At 47.1% G+C, this 18,962-nt stretch overlaps 1 protein-coding gene across 1 annotated transcript in view; it reads left to right on the top strand.

Moving 5' to 3' along the window:
- Positions 1 to 18,962, top strand: part of LOC147220845 (protein shisa-8) — a 56,282-nt gene that overhangs the window by 6,274 nt on the left and 31,046 nt on the right. Inside the window, exon 3 of the mRNA XM_086170371.1 lies at positions 18,412 to 18,527. Within this exon, the coding sequence (XP_086026497.1) occupies positions 18,412 to 18,527 (116 nt within the window). The remainder of the gene's footprint in view (positions 1 to 18,411; positions 18,528 to 18,962) is intronic.

Genomic DNA, 18,962 nt, shown 5'->3' with positions numbered 1-18,962 from the left:
TGCAGCAGGAGCCTGTGGTTCCATTGGTGGTGACAAATAAAGGGAGTTTGAGTGGCTGGTTGATGGTGCAGAGAGGCAGGTGACATACTTTGTGTTTTTTGTTCACGAATCAACAACACACATCAGTGAATTATCTTGCAGTTCATAGAATCAATTGGTTATGTCTGTGAAAAACGGAAATATAACGGGAACAACCCTCCTGGGAACAACCGGTCCGGCCGCCGGGACGAGGAAGGCACGGCGGTTATCTCGACTGTCACTCCAGATTCTTCTCATTCCTCGCGTTCGCATCCCGCCCAATCATTTCACCGGTCCGATTTGCGTCAGAGGGAGCGGTGAAGGTACGACGACTTCCTGTTGCCGGGCCATCGATCCCTGCGGTACAACCGTGACTCTGGCAGGGTTTGGCCTCCGGCGGACGAGCGGAATTCAGAGGGTGGTTTTTGGAAGGGTGGAATATTGAGCAGATCTGACTGGTGTACAGCCGGCGGGTAGTTCTTGCGGAGGGAGTACGGCTGTTCATTTGTGCGAGTGGCGCAGAGAGTGTTTGGCGGGTGTGCCGGGAGTGACCGAGCAGCCGGTTGGGTAAGAGGAGGTGACGTGTGCAGTTACAGGATCTCCGCAGAATATCTGGGGATCGATGAGCACCGTGAGGGGCGGGGGGAACCTCGCTCCTCGTCTGCTGACACACGTTATCCTCACAAATCAGCTGATATAGAAAGCGATCATTCGGGGGATATTTCTGAATTCGAGTCGCCTTATTCCTACGGATGCAGGTCACGCTGTCAAAACAAATGTTCGGCATTTGTCTTGAAGTTCCCTAGAGGTGACGCGCACGCCTCCACTCAGCAGGACGGATGCTGGCAAGCATCTGTCTTGCTGAGGTGTCCCGGAGCCAGACACTGAAACTCGACTCGCTTGACCTTTCATTCCGGCCTTCCAGGATGCAAACAGGTTTGTTCGTCAAAATCGGTGAATCAATAGGGATACCCCCCTCCCCCATAATTTCTGTGCGCAAACTCTCAGTGATCTGGACGCCCCATAGATGCTTCTTGGCAATGGGAGATATTTATAGCCCTCTCAGTTTTAGGTCATTAATTAACCAGAAAGCTAACGCGCTGGCAAGTTTCAAAGTCTGTGCACGGGCGACTAATACCACTGAATTCCTGTCCCCGAATCGTCCCTTTTCGGTCGTGATGATGACGAGCTGCGCGTGGGAAAATGAGTGCGGCAGGGAAAACGGGTCGCCGGTCGTTCCGGTACGATATGCAATACAACATGTAATCTCCTCCGGCGGGTCGGCGTGTATGTTGAAGTCACGGCGCAGAGACTAGCCGCCGACGGAAGCCTTGCGCCGCATTCATTTAGATATTGAATGGACTGTTTACTGGAAACACTTAGCGAACCCCCATAAATCAGGAAGTAATGCACACGGTGCACCCAATCAACATAAAGTAATCACCCTGACCAGAGTGAATGAGTCAATATATATTTGAGTGGATGTGAAATACCTAATCTGGTGTTTTGTTCTTCCAAATACAGGTCTTGCAGACACTGTGCATTTTCTTTTACATTCTGCCCGAACCCGCGCCGTGTTTGACATTAGCGTGTTACGTTTTGGAACTATTTAACCTTCGGATCCCACGCGACCGCCAGTGCTGACATCAGGTGTTGGTATGCTTCGGTGTGCCCAGTGACCCCGGCGTGCAGGGCTGTCACAGAGCTGAAATGAAGCCCTCCTGCTCGGTGGGCGGCTCTTCATCGGGGAGACGTGCCGTGTGATTAATTCCCCGTTAAAAGTGATGGAGTCCGTGCAGCCATTGCTGTCTGTTTAGGTCGCGCCGGCCTTTTGATTCACCCCGAAAAACCTCTGCCGCTATCAACCCCGGATGCTGGTTTTCCCATATTGTTGACCCGTCCGGTTATGTCATGCATCTCCTTGTGTCAACCCGCATTACCTAGTTACACCCACGGCTTTTAGATTATTAAATATCTAAGTAATACTTGTTTGATTCTAAAACTACTCACTGTTTATAGCACCACATTTCGATGACCTAACTTCAAACTGCCCGGTTATTGCTTGCAATAGACCACATTTAAAAACCTGCATGCATTTGACAGTGAGGCACTTTCACCAGTGTGTGTGTGTGTGTGTGCGTTTGTGTGTGTGTGATTGCGATTGTGATTTTACCCTCCCCGTGCACTCAACAAATAAATCCAGCCACAAAGCTGTTTAGGTGGTAATACGCCGAAACCTTGGGTCATGCAATCCCAACAGTCAGTGGTGCAATGATGTATAGCCCCGAAACACACTCTTGCGCACATGTGAATGTGCAGATGCACGCGCACGCATACGCACACACACACACACACACAGACGCACACACACACACCTCTCATTATAGCTGTTTCTCTTCTCCCAAGTGGCTGTTTGTGTTTTTGTTTTGCTCTCACTCTGTCTGCCGTCGCGTCCACCGTAGGGAAAATGCTGCAGAGCAAAATTAAAAATAAATTATCTCCGTTAATGCATGATTCAGAAGTGGGGACGGGTGTGTTTTTATTCTTATTTCACGACAGCCTTTCACAACATGAAGGTATGGAGGGGATGAAAAGAGAAGGAGGCGGGAATTTTTCCAAGCGCACGCAGGAACGGGCTCCATATCGCTAAGTTTTCATTGGTCGGGGAAGGAGGGGGATCAATTCGACATAATGTTGCGTTAGACGCGAAAAATAAAAAGCTATAGTTATAGGACCTTCCTCTTCCTCCTGAACGTGGAGTCCGATATCACACGCACGCAGACGTCGGCGCAGATGTGCAATCATTTCTGTCTCCGTGGTTATAACCCCTCTGTTGTGGGTTATGACGGAAGAGCGGCGCTCAAGGGCACGACCAACGGAACGACCCACCGGGGGTCCGAACGCTCCTTTCGGCGGCCCGTTCTCTTCCTGCGCTTTATTGTATTTCATCAGCGGTGCTTTATTTCCTTTACTGTCGGGCCGCGGCAGAACTTTTCATCACGGCCCGCGACAGGTGTTTACAGCCGGGCGATAAACGTGCACGTCGGCCGACTTTTATGAAGTGGTTAAAGCACTTGCCAGATGAATCGAACATTTCACTGTTCACCCTGTCGTAACCTGTGCACGTGTGTGTGTGTGTGTGTGTGTGTGTGTGTGTGTATGTGTGTGTTTGGGGGAGGGGATTTGTAACATAACCATGATCGCATGCAGCCGTTTAGCAAAGATGGGTGGAGGAAACTGATGTTACGAATGAAAAAATAGGTTCTTGGATAGAAGGCGCCCTGCCTTTTGCCAGCTGTTGCTTTTCTCACCTCACGCTTGAAAGTGTTGCTTCCTATAATAGCACCGTTACATCCTGTAAAGCCTGGACACAAAATCCAAGTATTTTCATTTTTGTGCAGAAAAGGTCCAAGGCAGCAGTTTGCGCCTCATGTGGATGTGCTTGCACACACATACACACACTCACACAATCTACGCAACCGTGCCTCGGCACCACGCCCCGGTGCGGCAGCCTGCTGCAGAGCCCACAACTTCCGCGGCTCAACTGTTGCTGCAGTGACTCGCCTCTCCTCGGCTCATCGTTCGCATTATTTCCCCGCTCTTCATCTTCCCCTCTGCACTAATCCCCCTCTTCTCTCACCGCCGTCCTCCTCCGAGGCCTCGTCTCTAATACCCGGAGTGTGACAGATACTCTACGAGTGTTTAGGAGACATAGCGGATCTTTTAAGAAATGACATACTGAATATTAAACCCCGTTTGAATCATCCTCGCTGCCAAGTTATATACGTCCTGTATGTTTACAGTGTCATAATGCATGACACATACATGACTATTGGAAAAAAAGGAATGGAATTTTTTTTTGCTTAGTACCTCATATTATGTGTTGAAGATATAAATTGCCATCAGTTTGATGCCGTTACATCCGTATTTACAGATAATGAAAACAGCTTGAGCCGTCACAGTCTGACGGTACGCAAATCTTCCATACTGTTTTCATCTAATATCGAATAAAATAAATTATGATACATTGTTATTACAACACTGACAAAAGCGAGTCATGTCATCGAGACTTTATTAATCCGTCCTTTTGCAGCCTCGCCTATCGGAGCGCTTTCTGCAGGATGCGCTTTAGATTGTTGTCTTCTCTGTTCTATTTCTATTTAAAGATAATAAGAAATGAAACAGTCAAACGAGCGACCTCAAAGTTGCAGGTACAATTTTACAGCGACGGATGTTTGAGAAAACACTGATCACCGCAGAGGGGTAATGAAGCAAAAAAATATAATGTTTACGCTCCAAGGCAGAAATATACGATACGTGACGTAAATCCGAACCTTCAGCTTCACAGCGTGCACACACGGCATATTATAGCTTACAGATTACAATGTTGTGTTTCAGAAGTTCACCTGTGTCTGTGCGAGTTCGTCATTCGAATTTGGGAGCATGTCCGCCACACCCCTCGCCCCACTCCGCCTCCCACCCCCTTTCCATTTTCACTCCAGTGATCCTGGTAATGGTCCGGTTCCCCCCGTGCGGATTGACGGCGGCTCCGAGTCGCCCTGACAGAAAATCAACCGCTAACATGTAGCTGTCTGGTGAAGCGTTCAGAGGAGCAAGAATTGTCACTGTCCGAGTGATCTCTCTTTCTCCTGCTCTCCCATCTATCTATCTATCAATCTATAGCTGAACTTTTGCCTTATTGTCGTTCGCGGGGTGTCGTCCCTCGCGAAACCCCGATAATCTCACATCAAGTCGGCGGATCGTCGGCCAATCGGAACCGAGCTCCGGTTACGTAACGGCGTCTCATGCGGTTCGAGAGACTTCCTGCACTTTCTGTGTTTTCAGATACGTTTGTCTGCGGCTCCATCTTTCGTCTCCGCGTCATTTCCTGCGTCCGCTCTGCCCCTCGGCCACCTCTCGGCTCCGGTCTCACCAGTCTCGCTCCCAGACCAAACAGGGGAAGGGCTGCCATCCTGTGGGCCATTCATCTTCATCCAAGCAGCCAGCTGTTACTCCTCCTCCCAATCTGTCCATCTCCCAGACGGGGCCTTTTCTTCTCCCGCTGCCCGGCCCCCGCTACACGTCTAAATTGTGTGCAGAATAAACCAAACAGTGTCGGTGGAGGGAAACAATCCACCTCTTCGCCTTCATCCTTCCAAGTCATCCGTGTTGATTCACTCTTTCATTTCGCCGTCTCCGTTAGGGCTCGTCTCGGCTCCCGCCGCTCTCTGTTTTTATTCCCTTCATCTCCCCCCCCCCCCCCGTCTCGCCCCTTTATCTACCACTCATCCCCGATTCCTTTTTCTTTCTCTCGTGAATCTCCGACACCATCGAACACACGGAAATATCTCGCGCGCTTTTTTTTTGCGAAATGCTCTACGGTGGGGTAATTAAATGATAACGCCTATGTTTTCCTCCAATCCCCAGAGTGGGGTTGCTGTGGGAGGATGCGGCGCAGCAGATGCCTGCGAGCCTGGATGTCCTTCTACGTGACGGTGGAGCCGGAGCCTCGCTGCTCCCCCACCTCTCACGTGGCCACTCTTGCAGGATCGAGTCAGTTTTAGAAGAATTTCCGTTCGCTAGTTAGCTTGTGACCTAGTTAGATAAACAGATCGTCGGAGAGACGTGAAACAGTATCCGATTCTTGCTGAAAGACGGTTAAAACTCACCGAAGTGATTTGTTTCGATTGAAATCTGTTTAAGAATGAGCCTGATGTGGATCCACAGCCATTCACCCTCCCATCCGCACGAGACATACAAAAATTCACTCATTCGCAAACCATATAGAGACATACAGGCGTTCACTTATTCACACATCATGTATAAACATACAATAATCCAACTAGAGTCTCCAATGAGCCTGCTCGATGTTTTTGGAGTGTAACAGAAACCAGAGATCCAGGAGGAAACCCACGCAGACACTGGGAGATCGGATGAGACTCCATACGGAAAGACCCCCCCCTGTTGAAATCCGACTAGGGATGCAAGCGCGAACCACTGCGCCGACATCCTTTATCTTTTAAATAAATCGGCGACGGATGTTTACAACAGCTGTCTGCGTGAGCTCCTGCCGTATCAATAGAAATGAGGGGAAATATCAGCTCAAGATCAATGGGTTTCAACGTAGTTTAGTTGAGTCACGTCCACTACGGCTCAAACCCGATGCCTCGCGGTATGTGTGTTACTCCGTCGCTATGACTCGGTGGATTATCGTAGGTGTGTGTGGGGTTCCTGGGACCCTGCAGCAGCTAATTGGAGGTTTTCTCCACAGGTCGGTGCCATGATGGATGAGACAGTGCAGGCTGAGGGCCTGCGGTCGATACAGCCGCTATATCATTTTCATTGCATTGTCTTCATCATGACTTCACTCACCCCTGCACACACACACACACCCACACACACACACACACACACACACACACAGGAAGTCGACTGTTTTACAAGAGATGGCAGCTATTGAGGAACAAGCTGAACAAATATCAACACACACTAGTCCTCCATGTTTTGTCTCCTGCATCCACTCCCAGCTCTCGCTCACACACCGCCACACACATACAGGCATTAACGACGAATCTCAGCATTTTTAAATAATTTATCAATGGATAAATCAATCAATTAAAGTGAAAAAAATGAACTTTTATTATCCATGCCAACAAAATTAGGCTGAGGCACCAGGCACCACTTCTTGTATGGAGATGCTCTCATTGGCAGCACGACAATGAAAAGTATGAATAACACACACACACACATACACACACACACACACACACTTTGACGCTCACATTTGGCAAAGATAAAGAAATCAATGAGCGTGTTCTATTTATACCGGTGCTGTATCAACATTTCAATGTCAGTGTGACGCAACAGCGCTGACACCGGCCAAGCGGAAGCCGCTGGTTCGAGGAGGGCAGGAAATAGTAAAAAAGACAAAAAAAAAAAAAAAAAGAGTGGGATAGCTGTACGGGGCAAAGAGAACGAGAGATGAAAATAGATTTAGATGTCTTGCCCTTGAGCCGGACAGGTAAAAATATAATACTCCCGATGGGCTGCGGTGAAATAACAGAGAGCCAATAGAGAATGACAGGTGAACCCAGATACCTCCCTCTGACAAGTCAGCTGTGGTGGTCAAAGTAAAAATCACTCCATCCCTCCACTCATCCCTCTCTCTAGTCATCCCTTTCCATCCATCAATCCCCGGCCGCCTGATATGATACCTTCACCACGTGCGCTCATGTTAAACTATTTCCCTTTCAGTGTGTAAAAGGTGGGATCACCCTGCTTTTTACGGCACACAGTATATATCACTGACAGCGTCCTTTCTTCGTCATCCTCCTCATCCGTGCGCTTGGAAATACAGGAAAGCTTGCGGTTAAAGAGATTCTACGCGTGGAGGAGTGTAGCATATCTTGATAGAATACACAGCAAAGTGAAAAAAGTAACAAAGGGTGGGGCAGGTTTTTTTGGGAGCCCCCTCAGAGTGGAGTTAGAGGTTTTGAGTCTTTGTTTCTAACTTTTTAATGAGACTCTCTGGCAGCCGGACGAACTCTGACCCTCTCCGCACCTCCATTCCTCTGCTGTCACTCCATCCAGCTGCAACCTGCTCTGTTCTCCGGAGCCGTGCACCAGCCGGCGGGAGGAATGTTAAGGAGGAGGGGAACCGCTCTGTATGCTGTACACCCCCTGCAACAGGGTGGCAGCTGACACGGAATCAGATCTTCTTTTCACGCCATCACAAAATACGGCAAAAACAAACAAAAATAATGATCATGGAGTCGGAAGGGTTGGGAAAAAGCAACATGCAAACGGCTACTGGAGAAAAGCAGTGTGGTAAAATTGTACCGGTAAATAAAGAGAATAATAAATTCCGAATAAAAAAGAAAAAAAAAATGGCTTGTCAGATATTAAACGGGAAAGCTGTGAGTAACTTTTATTATTATTAGCATTATTTTTTTCATTGTTGTTGTTATTGTTATATTTATACGGATATCTTTCTGATACTATTATTATTATAATTATTATTATTGTTATTATTATCATTATTATCATTATTAACAATAATAATACTATTATATAGTATATATATGTGTATATAGTGTGTATATATATAATAAAGATAATAATAATAATACTATTACAATATTATTGTTATTGTTATTATTATTATTATTATTATTATTATTATTATTATTATTATTGACTATTTTAATAACCCTTTTGTTTGGTGAGCTTCTGTCTGGACTTAAAATCCAGTAGTAACGTTTCTCCGCTCTGACTTGTTACCGGCGTTTGCACAAAACTAACCGAGGAGTAAGGCCAGGGATGTTGCAAGTCGTTTGCGGTGGTGAGTTTTTCCAAAACATTTAGGAGCTTTTGCATCTTGCAGATATTCTGACTCGAAATGGGACATCACTCTATGCCTCTTAAAATGTTTACAGAGAGATGGTTTACTGAGCAGCGGCAACCTGGACTCCACAGTTGGTTAAAAAAACACAACACTGTAAAATGATAATGAGAGGTGGTGGGACTGAGGATACTATGGGTGTGTGTGTGAGTGTATGTTTGTGTGTGTGCGTGTGTGCGCGTGCATTGTACGTAAGTGAATCAGAGGACAGTTTGTCATGTTGCTGCTCCACAGCCCTGATCCGAGCTGACAGGTGAAGCTAAGCGCAGCTAAACAGCACATATAACAAAGAGGAAGGGAGAAAGAGGCAGTTTGGAGGCAGTGGAGATAAGGAGAGACTAACAGACGACTACGAGAGTGTGTGGAAGAGGGGAGGGGCGGACGGACATTGTGAGGTATAGCGGGAAGAGGAGACGGTAATTGAGGCTGGAGAATGATGAAAGAGAGAAACAGCCGGGCCGAAGGGAGGACAAAAAGCAAGATGGCGAGCGAGGGAGAGGGAATGTGTGCAAAATAGGCGGCTTGGGAAGAGCCGACATTCAGATTAGCTGGTGAAAGAGATTAGTTAATTAGAATTTTATCAAAAGCGGGAACTCTGCGAGTTCGCTTTTCCTCTCGCTGGCCTCGATTGGCCTCAGGTCAAAAAGTGTCACAGCTGATGAGAGATCTGATTGAATAGAATTAGATCACTTCTATTTTAATCCATGGTTTTGTTTTTTTTTTTTAACAATAACATTGAGGTGAATTATCGCATGCCGGAATTGTGCGATCGGTCGGCTACACCATATTCACGGTAATGTCTTTTTTTTTTTTTCCCTTTTTCCTGAATTTATGTCACTCCACTCGCTGGTCATCCATGAAAACACAACAGAAGCTGGCAAGTCCAATCTCCCGCCCAGCCCAACACCTGTCGTGTTAACATTGTTCCGACACTCTGGCAAACTCGTCTGGCTCCGGAGAAGATCACTCGGGTCCCTTCCGTTTCGGGACGCGTTGGCGTAGCGATGCAAGGAGAAAGCTTCCTGCACGGTGATGGACTCCTCCCTAACCTTCTCAGGGGCTGTTTTAACTCTTGCCGCCTGACAGGAGGCATCATTCTGTAAAATCCAGTACAACCAGATGGTGCAACAACTCCTTCCTTCAGGCCAGGAGTCTGTTAAATAGCTGAGCACCGTGCACCGCGCACATCCGGCTCTACAGTCTGAGGGATTTTTGTTTACTGACCTCCTTATGCTGTTAAATTGAGCCTCTTAATTATTAGTGTTGCTCTGCTGAATGAGTCATGCTTTGCCTCTATTACATACCTTTGCACAACAATTGGCACCGTTTGAACTTAACTGGGTTTCCCTCACAGCACAAATGCGGCCATTTGTAAATGTTTTATTGTTTTGTTTTGTTTTTTTGCCGTGTTTGAAGTCGTGAACGCTCTTTGCACCCTTTTCCCAGAAATGCCTCCGGGTGATTTGACCCCCGCGAAGTCAGCAAACGCCCAGCGGTCTCGCATCACGGGCCGACATTTGTTTCGTCTTCTGAACCCCGAGTAAGACGACGTCACCTTCGATGTCAGTGGAAGATTTGTTTATGGGCGAAAGACAAAACAACGTTAAAGATCAAATGCTAGTTTTATCTGTTGCCTACATCCACCACCATCAGCGAAAACGCACACTGTGAAGGACACGAGTGTGAAAGGCTTAAACGGCGAGCGCCTGGAGAAATTGCACTTGCAGACCGTGACGGTGTGGAGTGTGTACGCGGGGCGGCGTGCACAAGTTTGATGTGAAATATCGGCGCTACTTATGAGGATTAATTTCAAAACCGGCGTAAACGCCTGGATGTAAAGTGCTGTTCGGAAGCCGCGGGGATCGTCGTGCATTTCCACGAGACGGACCGGCTGGGAGGAGCCGACACAGAGGGAGGAAATATAGACGGACGGAGAGGAGCGAGGCTGTCAGGTCGGGCAGGTTGACAGACACGTCAGTGTGTTAAAGTGCGCGTTGTTTGTAGCATATTATATGGCCCTGGCCCGCTGTCCCTGCTCTGTGCGTGAGAATGAAGCCCGCAAACAAACTGCATACGGCAGATAAGTCCGATGTCCCTCCTCAAAGCTGAATCTTGAGCCGAAAGCGCCGCAAAGGGAACGGATGTGTGTTTTTTGAACGTGCGCTCACATGCTAATCGCTGCAAAAAACAATCCAGGATATATTTCTTTCTCCGGGAAGGGCATCACGTGGACGATGCAGAACCGCGTTTAAGTGTAAATCTGGCAAACAAGTGCAATGATGCACAACTAAGCGGTGATTTGAGTCTCAGGCGGTGAAGCTCATAAAATAAAAAAAAATACATCCTGTCTTTAGCGGATATGACCGTGTTTTAGGTCATGTGTAAACTTCTTCTCAGGAGCAAAAGGGGTAATAATTCTCTGGTCCAACATGTTGGAAATTCAGTTTAGTATTATACCCCTGTTTAGAACTCAGGGAGCATTCGCCGCTAATGTTAATGACCAAATTAAATCCGAGGTATTACAGATCACACGTTATTCAACAGCCTGAAAAGTGAGACCTGTGGATTTACGCCCGAACGGTAAATATTCCCAGGTGTCCGATCAAGCTGTTGCCCGCGGACGGATGCTTCTCATCACCGGCTGACCAGCTGCATCCCCTTCAAAAACAAAGAGCTCCCATCTGCCGGGAGCAGAGCGACCGCATCCCACCGCTCAGGATGCAAACGGGGCCCAAGAAAACCAAATTAACACCAATCTTGTGTACATGCTCGTGCACGTCTCAGCATTCCTGAACGGAGTGCCACGGGTGAATTGGATGAATGACCAGACGACACCCCCCCCTCCCTCACTCCCTCTCCCAGTGCCATGTGTCCACGCCTGGGGTTGGAACTCAAGGTCACTTACCTCTGCAGCCCAAATGCTGCTAAAAACAGTTGCAGGCTCTGGCAGTGCAGGAATGAAAGGTTATCACTGCTGTTGTACCCTCTCTGCACAATTAGTCCTTTTTTTAACTCAAAGCTATTCTTTAGGTTTGCAGAATTCTTCTGTTTGAATCCTCCCAAGAACTGGGTTTTGTTTGGTCTGTATTGTGGAGATAATATATGAGCCCAAAGTAGCATGGTAGTGTAGGCGTCGGTGCCCGAGCCTCACAGCGAGGAGGTCCCTGGTTTGATTCTGACAGACGGGCCTTTTTTGCATGTTCTGCCTGAGTCCGCGTGGGTTTCCTCTTGATTCATTGCTCTCTTCCCACAGTCCAAAAACACCCTAAACTGTCCACACATGAGAAATTAGAGAGTGAATACGTACACGGCCCTGTGATTGACAGGCGACCCCGTCCAGGGTGAACCCCGCCTCTCACCCAACGACAGCTGGGATGGTCTCCAGCCCCGCATGCGTGCGGGATAAGTGGTATTGATAATAAATGATGGAATTAATGCAAGAATGAAAGAATATAGAACCACCAATTGCACGGTACAAAGTGCAAACACGAGCTCCTCGAGAATCCGGGTGCATCATCTTGAATAAGGAAGCCGCCCCGGCGGTAACCTGCGATGATAAGAAAATGCTTTGATATTGTTAATTTATCACGGTTGCCCCGACCGTTCCATATTTACATGGCACGTACAGGCTGCACCTCGGGGGGGCGGAAGCAGCGAGAAATGAAATACAGGGAGAGGATTGAGGTTTTAGCCGGCGTCAGAAAGATGGATGGTCTGGATTTCAACCCCCTCTGGGTGACATGAGCTCAGCTCTCCAAAGATGTGGGATTTTTACTGTTTACCTTGAAGTAAAACCTTCAGCGCTTTATTAAGTATGATGGCCTCCCTGCTCTCTGCTCTGTGAAACTAGATGAGTGAATCTGTGTTGGTCACACAACTGCGAATTTATTAACCGATTTAACACAGAACAGGAATTTTCTTGCATAGAATTATGTAAATATTGATTTCGCTTGCCCTTGCAAATGCCTCGGCGTGGCCGCGGGATGATTTGCACGGTGGAAGGAGCTCTGAGGCCGGCGACCGTCCGGGCAAAAGAGTCAATAATGATGTATGGCTAGAGTTCGTGGGGACGGAGATGATGTCATGCAAACATCGGGCATTTTCAAAAAGCCGCGATTCTAGCCGATGTTATTCAGAGAGCGTCACACGAGGAATATTCTTATTTGTGCGTACATATTACACAATAATTCTCTAGCGCGTGACATATAATACTGAAATACCAGGTAGAAAGGCCGGTGAATGACGAGTTAGCCCGTCGCAAGTGAAGCATCACACGATATTTCAAAACATTGCATGTGTTTCTGTTTAACTCGTTGCAACAACTATCCTCGGTTCCAACTTCACTGAACCGCAATCGCGTTTTGAAGTATTCGGATCGTGTATTTAGAGCGATGCCCGAGAGAGTCGCCGTCCGGGTGTGTGTGATGACGAAAAAGCTTCACGGGCAAATAATATCTAAAGTAGTCACGGCTTCTCGTGTCAACCGAGATACGTTTCAATTATGAAACATGCCAAAACGTACCCGGGGTCAAAAACCTTTCCGTTCACACCGTTTTATGACTTTACAATAGCCGTAATCATCTGATTGAAAAGGGACCGATCGATAATTTTCCCCGGCAGGATAGTGATGGATGGTGATGAGACCACGGCATCATTGCGTCATTAGCAAATATCATCGATAACGCCGGAGAATTCTCCGGGTGATATATATTCTGCTGACAAACACGGGTTTGTGTAGGTGTAGTCATGCGTAGGTTATGTGTATGTCACACTGATGAATGTTTGAGAACAAGTCCCTTGAGGAGAATGAGTCTTTGTGTGTATATGTGCGTGTGTGTGTGTGTGTGTGTGTGTGCTTCTAAAATAACAACAACCCAAAATAATGAGTGGAGGCACTGACTCAGAGGGTGACATATGGTAATTTCTGTGACATCATCTTTACCAACACCACCGCCTCAGCGCTGAGATCCTGCCAGCGCCTGTTTGAAAAGGCTTTCAGCAGCGTCCCTCTCCACGTATCCTTACTGTTTCCCCGTTTTTTTCGCTTTTTACACGAGATGCTTACAATCGTACGGAAAACGGCGCTCATTTTCTCTTGTCATCTTTACCGTCGCCATAGCATCCAGTGATATAGATCTTACTTGAACGTCAGAGTGCACAGCAACAGTTTGCAGGAAATGCAAGATGAATGGGTATCAAGAGCAGGACTGTGAGCTAAATAATGCGAGGGGCACCAGCATTTTTCCTCAACCGGTCATTTTTAGGCCAATTCCAAAGTATTTCTAATTCAAGGAAATAAATAATAAAAGTGTGTCAGTTAGTTAGCCAGCTCTCAACCGCTTAGATTTCTGTCACTGAGTAAGAAATATATCAAACGTCAATTATCATCACCATCAGTTATTTAGAACGGAATGAAACATTGTGTGAAAAAACACATTTTATTCTTCAGTTTGGCAAGCAATGGGATTAATAACTAAATTCCAGCAAGCGATGAAGCTGAGTGTGAGTGAAAATCCTCCCAACAGCAGGTCATCGATTCTTCCTCCGTCCTGGACTCATTAGGCCCGACACGTGTAAACACACAAACAGACACACACTCGTTTAAGTGGACGCGAGACCACGCAGGAAGACAAACTGGCCCTGGCATGGCAGGAACCCAGCCATGCCAAGGGACACTATTTGGCAGCTGTCAGCTCTAATAGAAGTTACACCATGGCGGGGAGGAGGACAGATCCAGGCTCTGCACCAAGTCTGCATTGGAGCACTTTCTGGCAGCAAAAGCTTCATGTCTGCTCTGAGTGTGTGTGTGTGTGTGTGTGTGTGTGTGTGTGTGCGTGTGTGTGTTTGCGCGGGCGTTTACAAACATGCAAATGTTTGTCTGTCACAGGGACAGCAGCATCTGGATCCTCCTGAGACAACCCTTGTGGTCTGGTGGTTTCCATTAACGCTTCTGTCTGCGTGTGGTGAACAGGTAGCTGTCTGACTGCGTGACTTTTGGAGAAATTGCTGAGAAAAGACACCAGGCATCTGTTTTGTCATTTTACGTTATAAAAACAGAAAGGACAAAAGAAGGAAAAAAAAAAAAAAAAAGCATGGGACTCTGTGCCAGGGGCATGCGTACTTGCTGAGAATTGATTTTTTTTTTTCGAGCTCAAACATTTCAGAGACAGAAGCTCACTAGGGAACGGCGTTGTTTTTACTTCGTTTCCTCACTTGGTAAAAAATTCATTTGAAAAATAACCGAGCCAATCAGCCCCGTGACGGGCTTGACGGGGTGACAAGAGTCCGGGAAATGAGGCAGGAAAGTAGCACGTCAACCCCGGTGTGATGTTTCTGATGCCACTTGTAAACAACAGTCAGTTATTAATTTAGGAAAAGTGGTACGTCTCCTCTCTATGGTCCTCATAAATCAGAGTTGGGATGTCACAAAACTACGGCAACAGTATGGCTCCTGGCACGAGGCGGGCCGTTAAATTGGGGTGCGAACGGTGAACCCGATCTCCGGCTCCCCACCGGAACCCGGGAATCACGGGCGAGAGGCTTTAACTAGGTGTTAACTCGCAGTGACAGCAGCGAGTGATTCAGCTACAAAATGCTGTGTTCCAGACCTCTCAGAGTTAGCCTGCGTGTGTGTGTGTGTGAACTACAATACAGGATGTCTTATTTAATGACCGTGGGGTGCTTTTCTCACGTTATTTTTGGCATCCGACGTCGGAAAAGCACCGCACACGTATAGTTACACAACCAGGAGCGGGAGAACAGGTGCGCGGCTGGAGAGATTTTGTCTCCACGCTCTCACACTCTGTGAAAATAAAACATGTTTGCCTCTTCCTCATCGCGGAGGAGGAGAATGTATTTTTTTTGTTTTTTTTCCCGAAAGAGAGCAAAAGAGACCATAAGGTGTGAATTAGTCATTCCGGACTGTTGATCATGCTTTTGAATTTTTTTTTGGGGGGGGCTCGTGTCATCAAAACAAGACAGAAAGAACTTACATAAGCCGCCGCTGAAAGACAATTGAACGAGCCGCCGCGCCCGAACCCGAACCGGAAACGCCGCTCGCCGAGCGTCCGAGACGCAGGAATTTTTTTTCCCCTCTGCTGAACTCCTTCTTGTTTTGACCGAGATGTCCTAAAATCCTGCGCTGGCAGTGAAACGAAAAACCAGAGCGTGATTGTTTTCCTGGTCGAAGTCATCCGGCATAGCGTCGCCATCGCAGCGGGCCCAGGATTCACGAGTCCAGTGTCTGAGACGGGAGGCTTTAGCGTCATATCAGCATCTCTCCGCAGTGCGTTTTGTGTAAATAGAGCTAAGACCGAGCCGCCCGGGTTTTTAATCACTCCAGTTGGCTCCGTCTCTGCGGCGGCTTATCTCTCTTTTTGCTTCAGTCTGTTTAATACAAGAGACAGACAGGATATTGTGATTTTTGGGTCCCTCTCAGTCCCGATAGGTGCCACGTGTTCTGTTGGGGGGGGAGGGGTTGGGGGATTTTTGATCGACGATCGCGTTAAACAGGGAAGATCCGACGATGGCCGTCGACAAAAACCATTTATTATCTTGGTATCCAATGCACCGATGTTTTTGCGCTGTTTATAATATAACATAAAAAAATATAATGTAATATAATAGTATACACAGCTGCTCCAAAGCACAATTCAATTTCAAGTCAATTTTATCTTTAAATTGATACAACGATGATACAAATGGTACATTTGCAGCTTCCTGCATCTCGTACGGGTAGTTCGTCCAGTACGCATCTCATGACGTCTTCCTATCTCTTGTGTGGCATAATTTTATATCTTTGTGTTCATTTTTTGTTTTTTTTTTCATATCATCTTACATTATTAATATCCATTTTTCAGGGTTTTTGTATATTAATATCCTTATTTTTTGAGTTTTAGGGAGGGTTGGGACAAATTGTTTTTTTGTCATTTTAAATGGGGAAACTTCATTTAACATACGAAAAAAATCTACATAGGAACCCACTTCTGGAACAAATTAAATTAGTATCTTAAGGGACTGCTGTATTATGTATAACTGATGACTAGTTTATTCGATCAACAACCTTCCTTTGGAGATTCCTTTTGAGGGATAGAAACGTAACGTACACTTCCCTTTCTGATCACCAGAGGATTTTCTAGAAGTGCTTTATAAAATACATCCGTTATTGGTTATCTAGCACCCATCGTGCCCTCGGGATCGAGGGGTGCTTCAGGTGACGCCAACGGCATCCCTGGACCCCAATTGCGGCAATCAACCCTTCACTCTGCTCTCCAAAGATCTGGGCGATTTAATGTCTCCAATGATCCCTCTGCATATTTCTTGGTTGTAGGAAGAAACCAGAGCGACTCGCTAAACACACCGAGTACTAGCCACCGTGCCGCCACTATAAAACAAATGGATCCTCACTACTAGTGATAGTAGTGAAAACTCCATTAAGTGGGATCACACAAGTATTTGTCTTGGAGTCACTGCAAACGCTGTGCACGGAGGAGCTTCCAATGAGTGACAGGCCGCGAATATCAGTTGACCGAATTCAGTCTCATCCGTCCTCTGAAGACGGACGGTGATATGACCGCCGTGCCGGCGTCTGTGCGCGCCGAGCGGCGTGACGGCCACGTATTATCCCCCGCTCCAGAGCACCGTGATGAAGAGGCCGGAGAATCAGCGAGGGAAGTGGGGGTGGGAGGATACAAATCCTCATGGTGGCGGAAAACAAAGCAAACGGGAGTTGATAACGGCTACGGAAGACGAGACGATAAGCGTGATGGGATTAGATGAGCGGGGAGAGAGAGATGTTTCCACGGAGATAGGTGTTAGACGACAAGTACTCGACAACACCTCCCTCCTGTTTGGGGAAGGAACCAGAGGTCTTGAAGGGCGACGGACGTCAAAGCTTGTTCTTTTATCGCCAGCGGAGGAAAAGGATGGAGAACAATAAAGGAATGGAAGTGGACGGATATTAATGAGATAAAAGAATCATTGACCAGCAATGAGATCAGACTACATGAATTAGGTGTGTGTGTGTGTGTGTGTGTGTGTGTGCGGTCATAATGGACCGAGCACTTAAAGACAAGTAAGGACAAGTTCATTCGACAAATGGGTTTTATTTCCGGCGCGGCCCAGGCCCTAACTAAACTAAAATAGACTGTCAACAAAACACGGCCTCCCAGGAAAGGAGCTCCTGCAGCGACGGACGGAGGTATTGATCCCCAACGAAGGGCCGCCGCTCCGCTTATTAAACGGGGATTGTTCGCACTGGAGCGCGTGGAGGGAGCCGTTCCTGTTTTTTTTCTTTCTGAGGAAAGGTTTGCAAAATGACAGTTTTCATTATAATATCACAGCACCTCTGATTGACTTACATAAAACCCCTGTTTAGCGTTTGAGTAGATAATATGATGTAAAATGAAACGTTAAAAAATCTGACATCAATGGGCTCCACATCCGTGTTTGTGTCGACGAGTTCTGGGCGCGTCGGAAAGGCCTTTTCCTACAAGTGCTCCAGTTTTGAGAGGCATCACAATCCGTTCAAAGGCTTCAAACAACGAAAGGGTGGGAAGAGCGAAGAGCTACTTCCGCTTCTTTTTTTTTTTTTTTTTTAAATAAGTGACTGACATTCCCAGCTGGCAAACCTCCAGAAGTAAAACCTTTTCATCCTCCATCCCACTTTTTAAAACTTTTTTTTTTTTTTTTTTTCAAAGATGTTTTAAACGTGAAGGAGCTGATTTGCTACTCATTTTCAGGTCAAAAGGCAGATATTTATTTCCAACATGCGCTCATGTTGTGAACCCCCCACCACCACCACCACCACCTCCACCTCCACACACACACACACACACACACACACGCACATCTCATATTTGCCTTTTCTCATCGACCTGACACCTGTCAGTCTGAGGAAAGGAAGCGTGAAAGCGGGTCTGGGTGTCTAATGTGTAGGTTAAGTATAGAAAGGATCATCCTCTTCCTCTTCTTCTTCTCCTCCTCGTCCTCAGGACTCTGACTGAGCTGCTGAAGCAGCCGGGGGAGGCCGGCGCCGTGGACGGAACTGGAGTCCATCACCCCATAGGCACCAACGGAATCTCCGCCAGGGCGCTACGCTCCAACAACGGTTAGTCACTACCGCTGGTGTGGATCTCTTCACGCAAACACTCGAGTGTCTAACACACACACACACACGCGCGCAGCTTAAGAGAACCTGTGTCTTTGCACACTTTGACATTTTCCTTGGGAAAATCGCACACAAGGACCGATAAGAGCTTTTTGCATGTCTTCCCCCACTCGCCAGCTTCGTTCCGATCCGTCTGTGCTTACGCGCAAACACACATGTGTACACAAACGCGCTTAAAAACACATCGTCGTCACACAAAGAAGCAGCGGGACGGGCGGGTCATATTTAATTAAGATGTAATTAGCTGTGTTCCACCTTCAAACCCACAGAGAGAATGCTGTGACCCATCTGTTGTCCTCTTTCTCGAGACGCCGGCCACACACACAAACACACACACACATGCGCTTAATATAATGGTGTGCCCCTTCAGTGGGG

The sequence above is a fragment of the Fistularia commersonii genome, chromosome 23 (assembly GCF_037954325.1).
Source record: "Fistularia commersonii isolate RoL2024-O1a breed Wild chromosome 23, RoL_Fcom_v1.0, whole genome shotgun sequence".
In the NCBI taxonomy this organism is placed as follows: Eukaryota; Metazoa; Chordata; class Actinopteri; order Syngnathiformes; family Fistulariidae; genus Fistularia; species Fistularia commersonii.
This window is presented reverse-complemented; position numbering and strand designations above follow the sequence as displayed.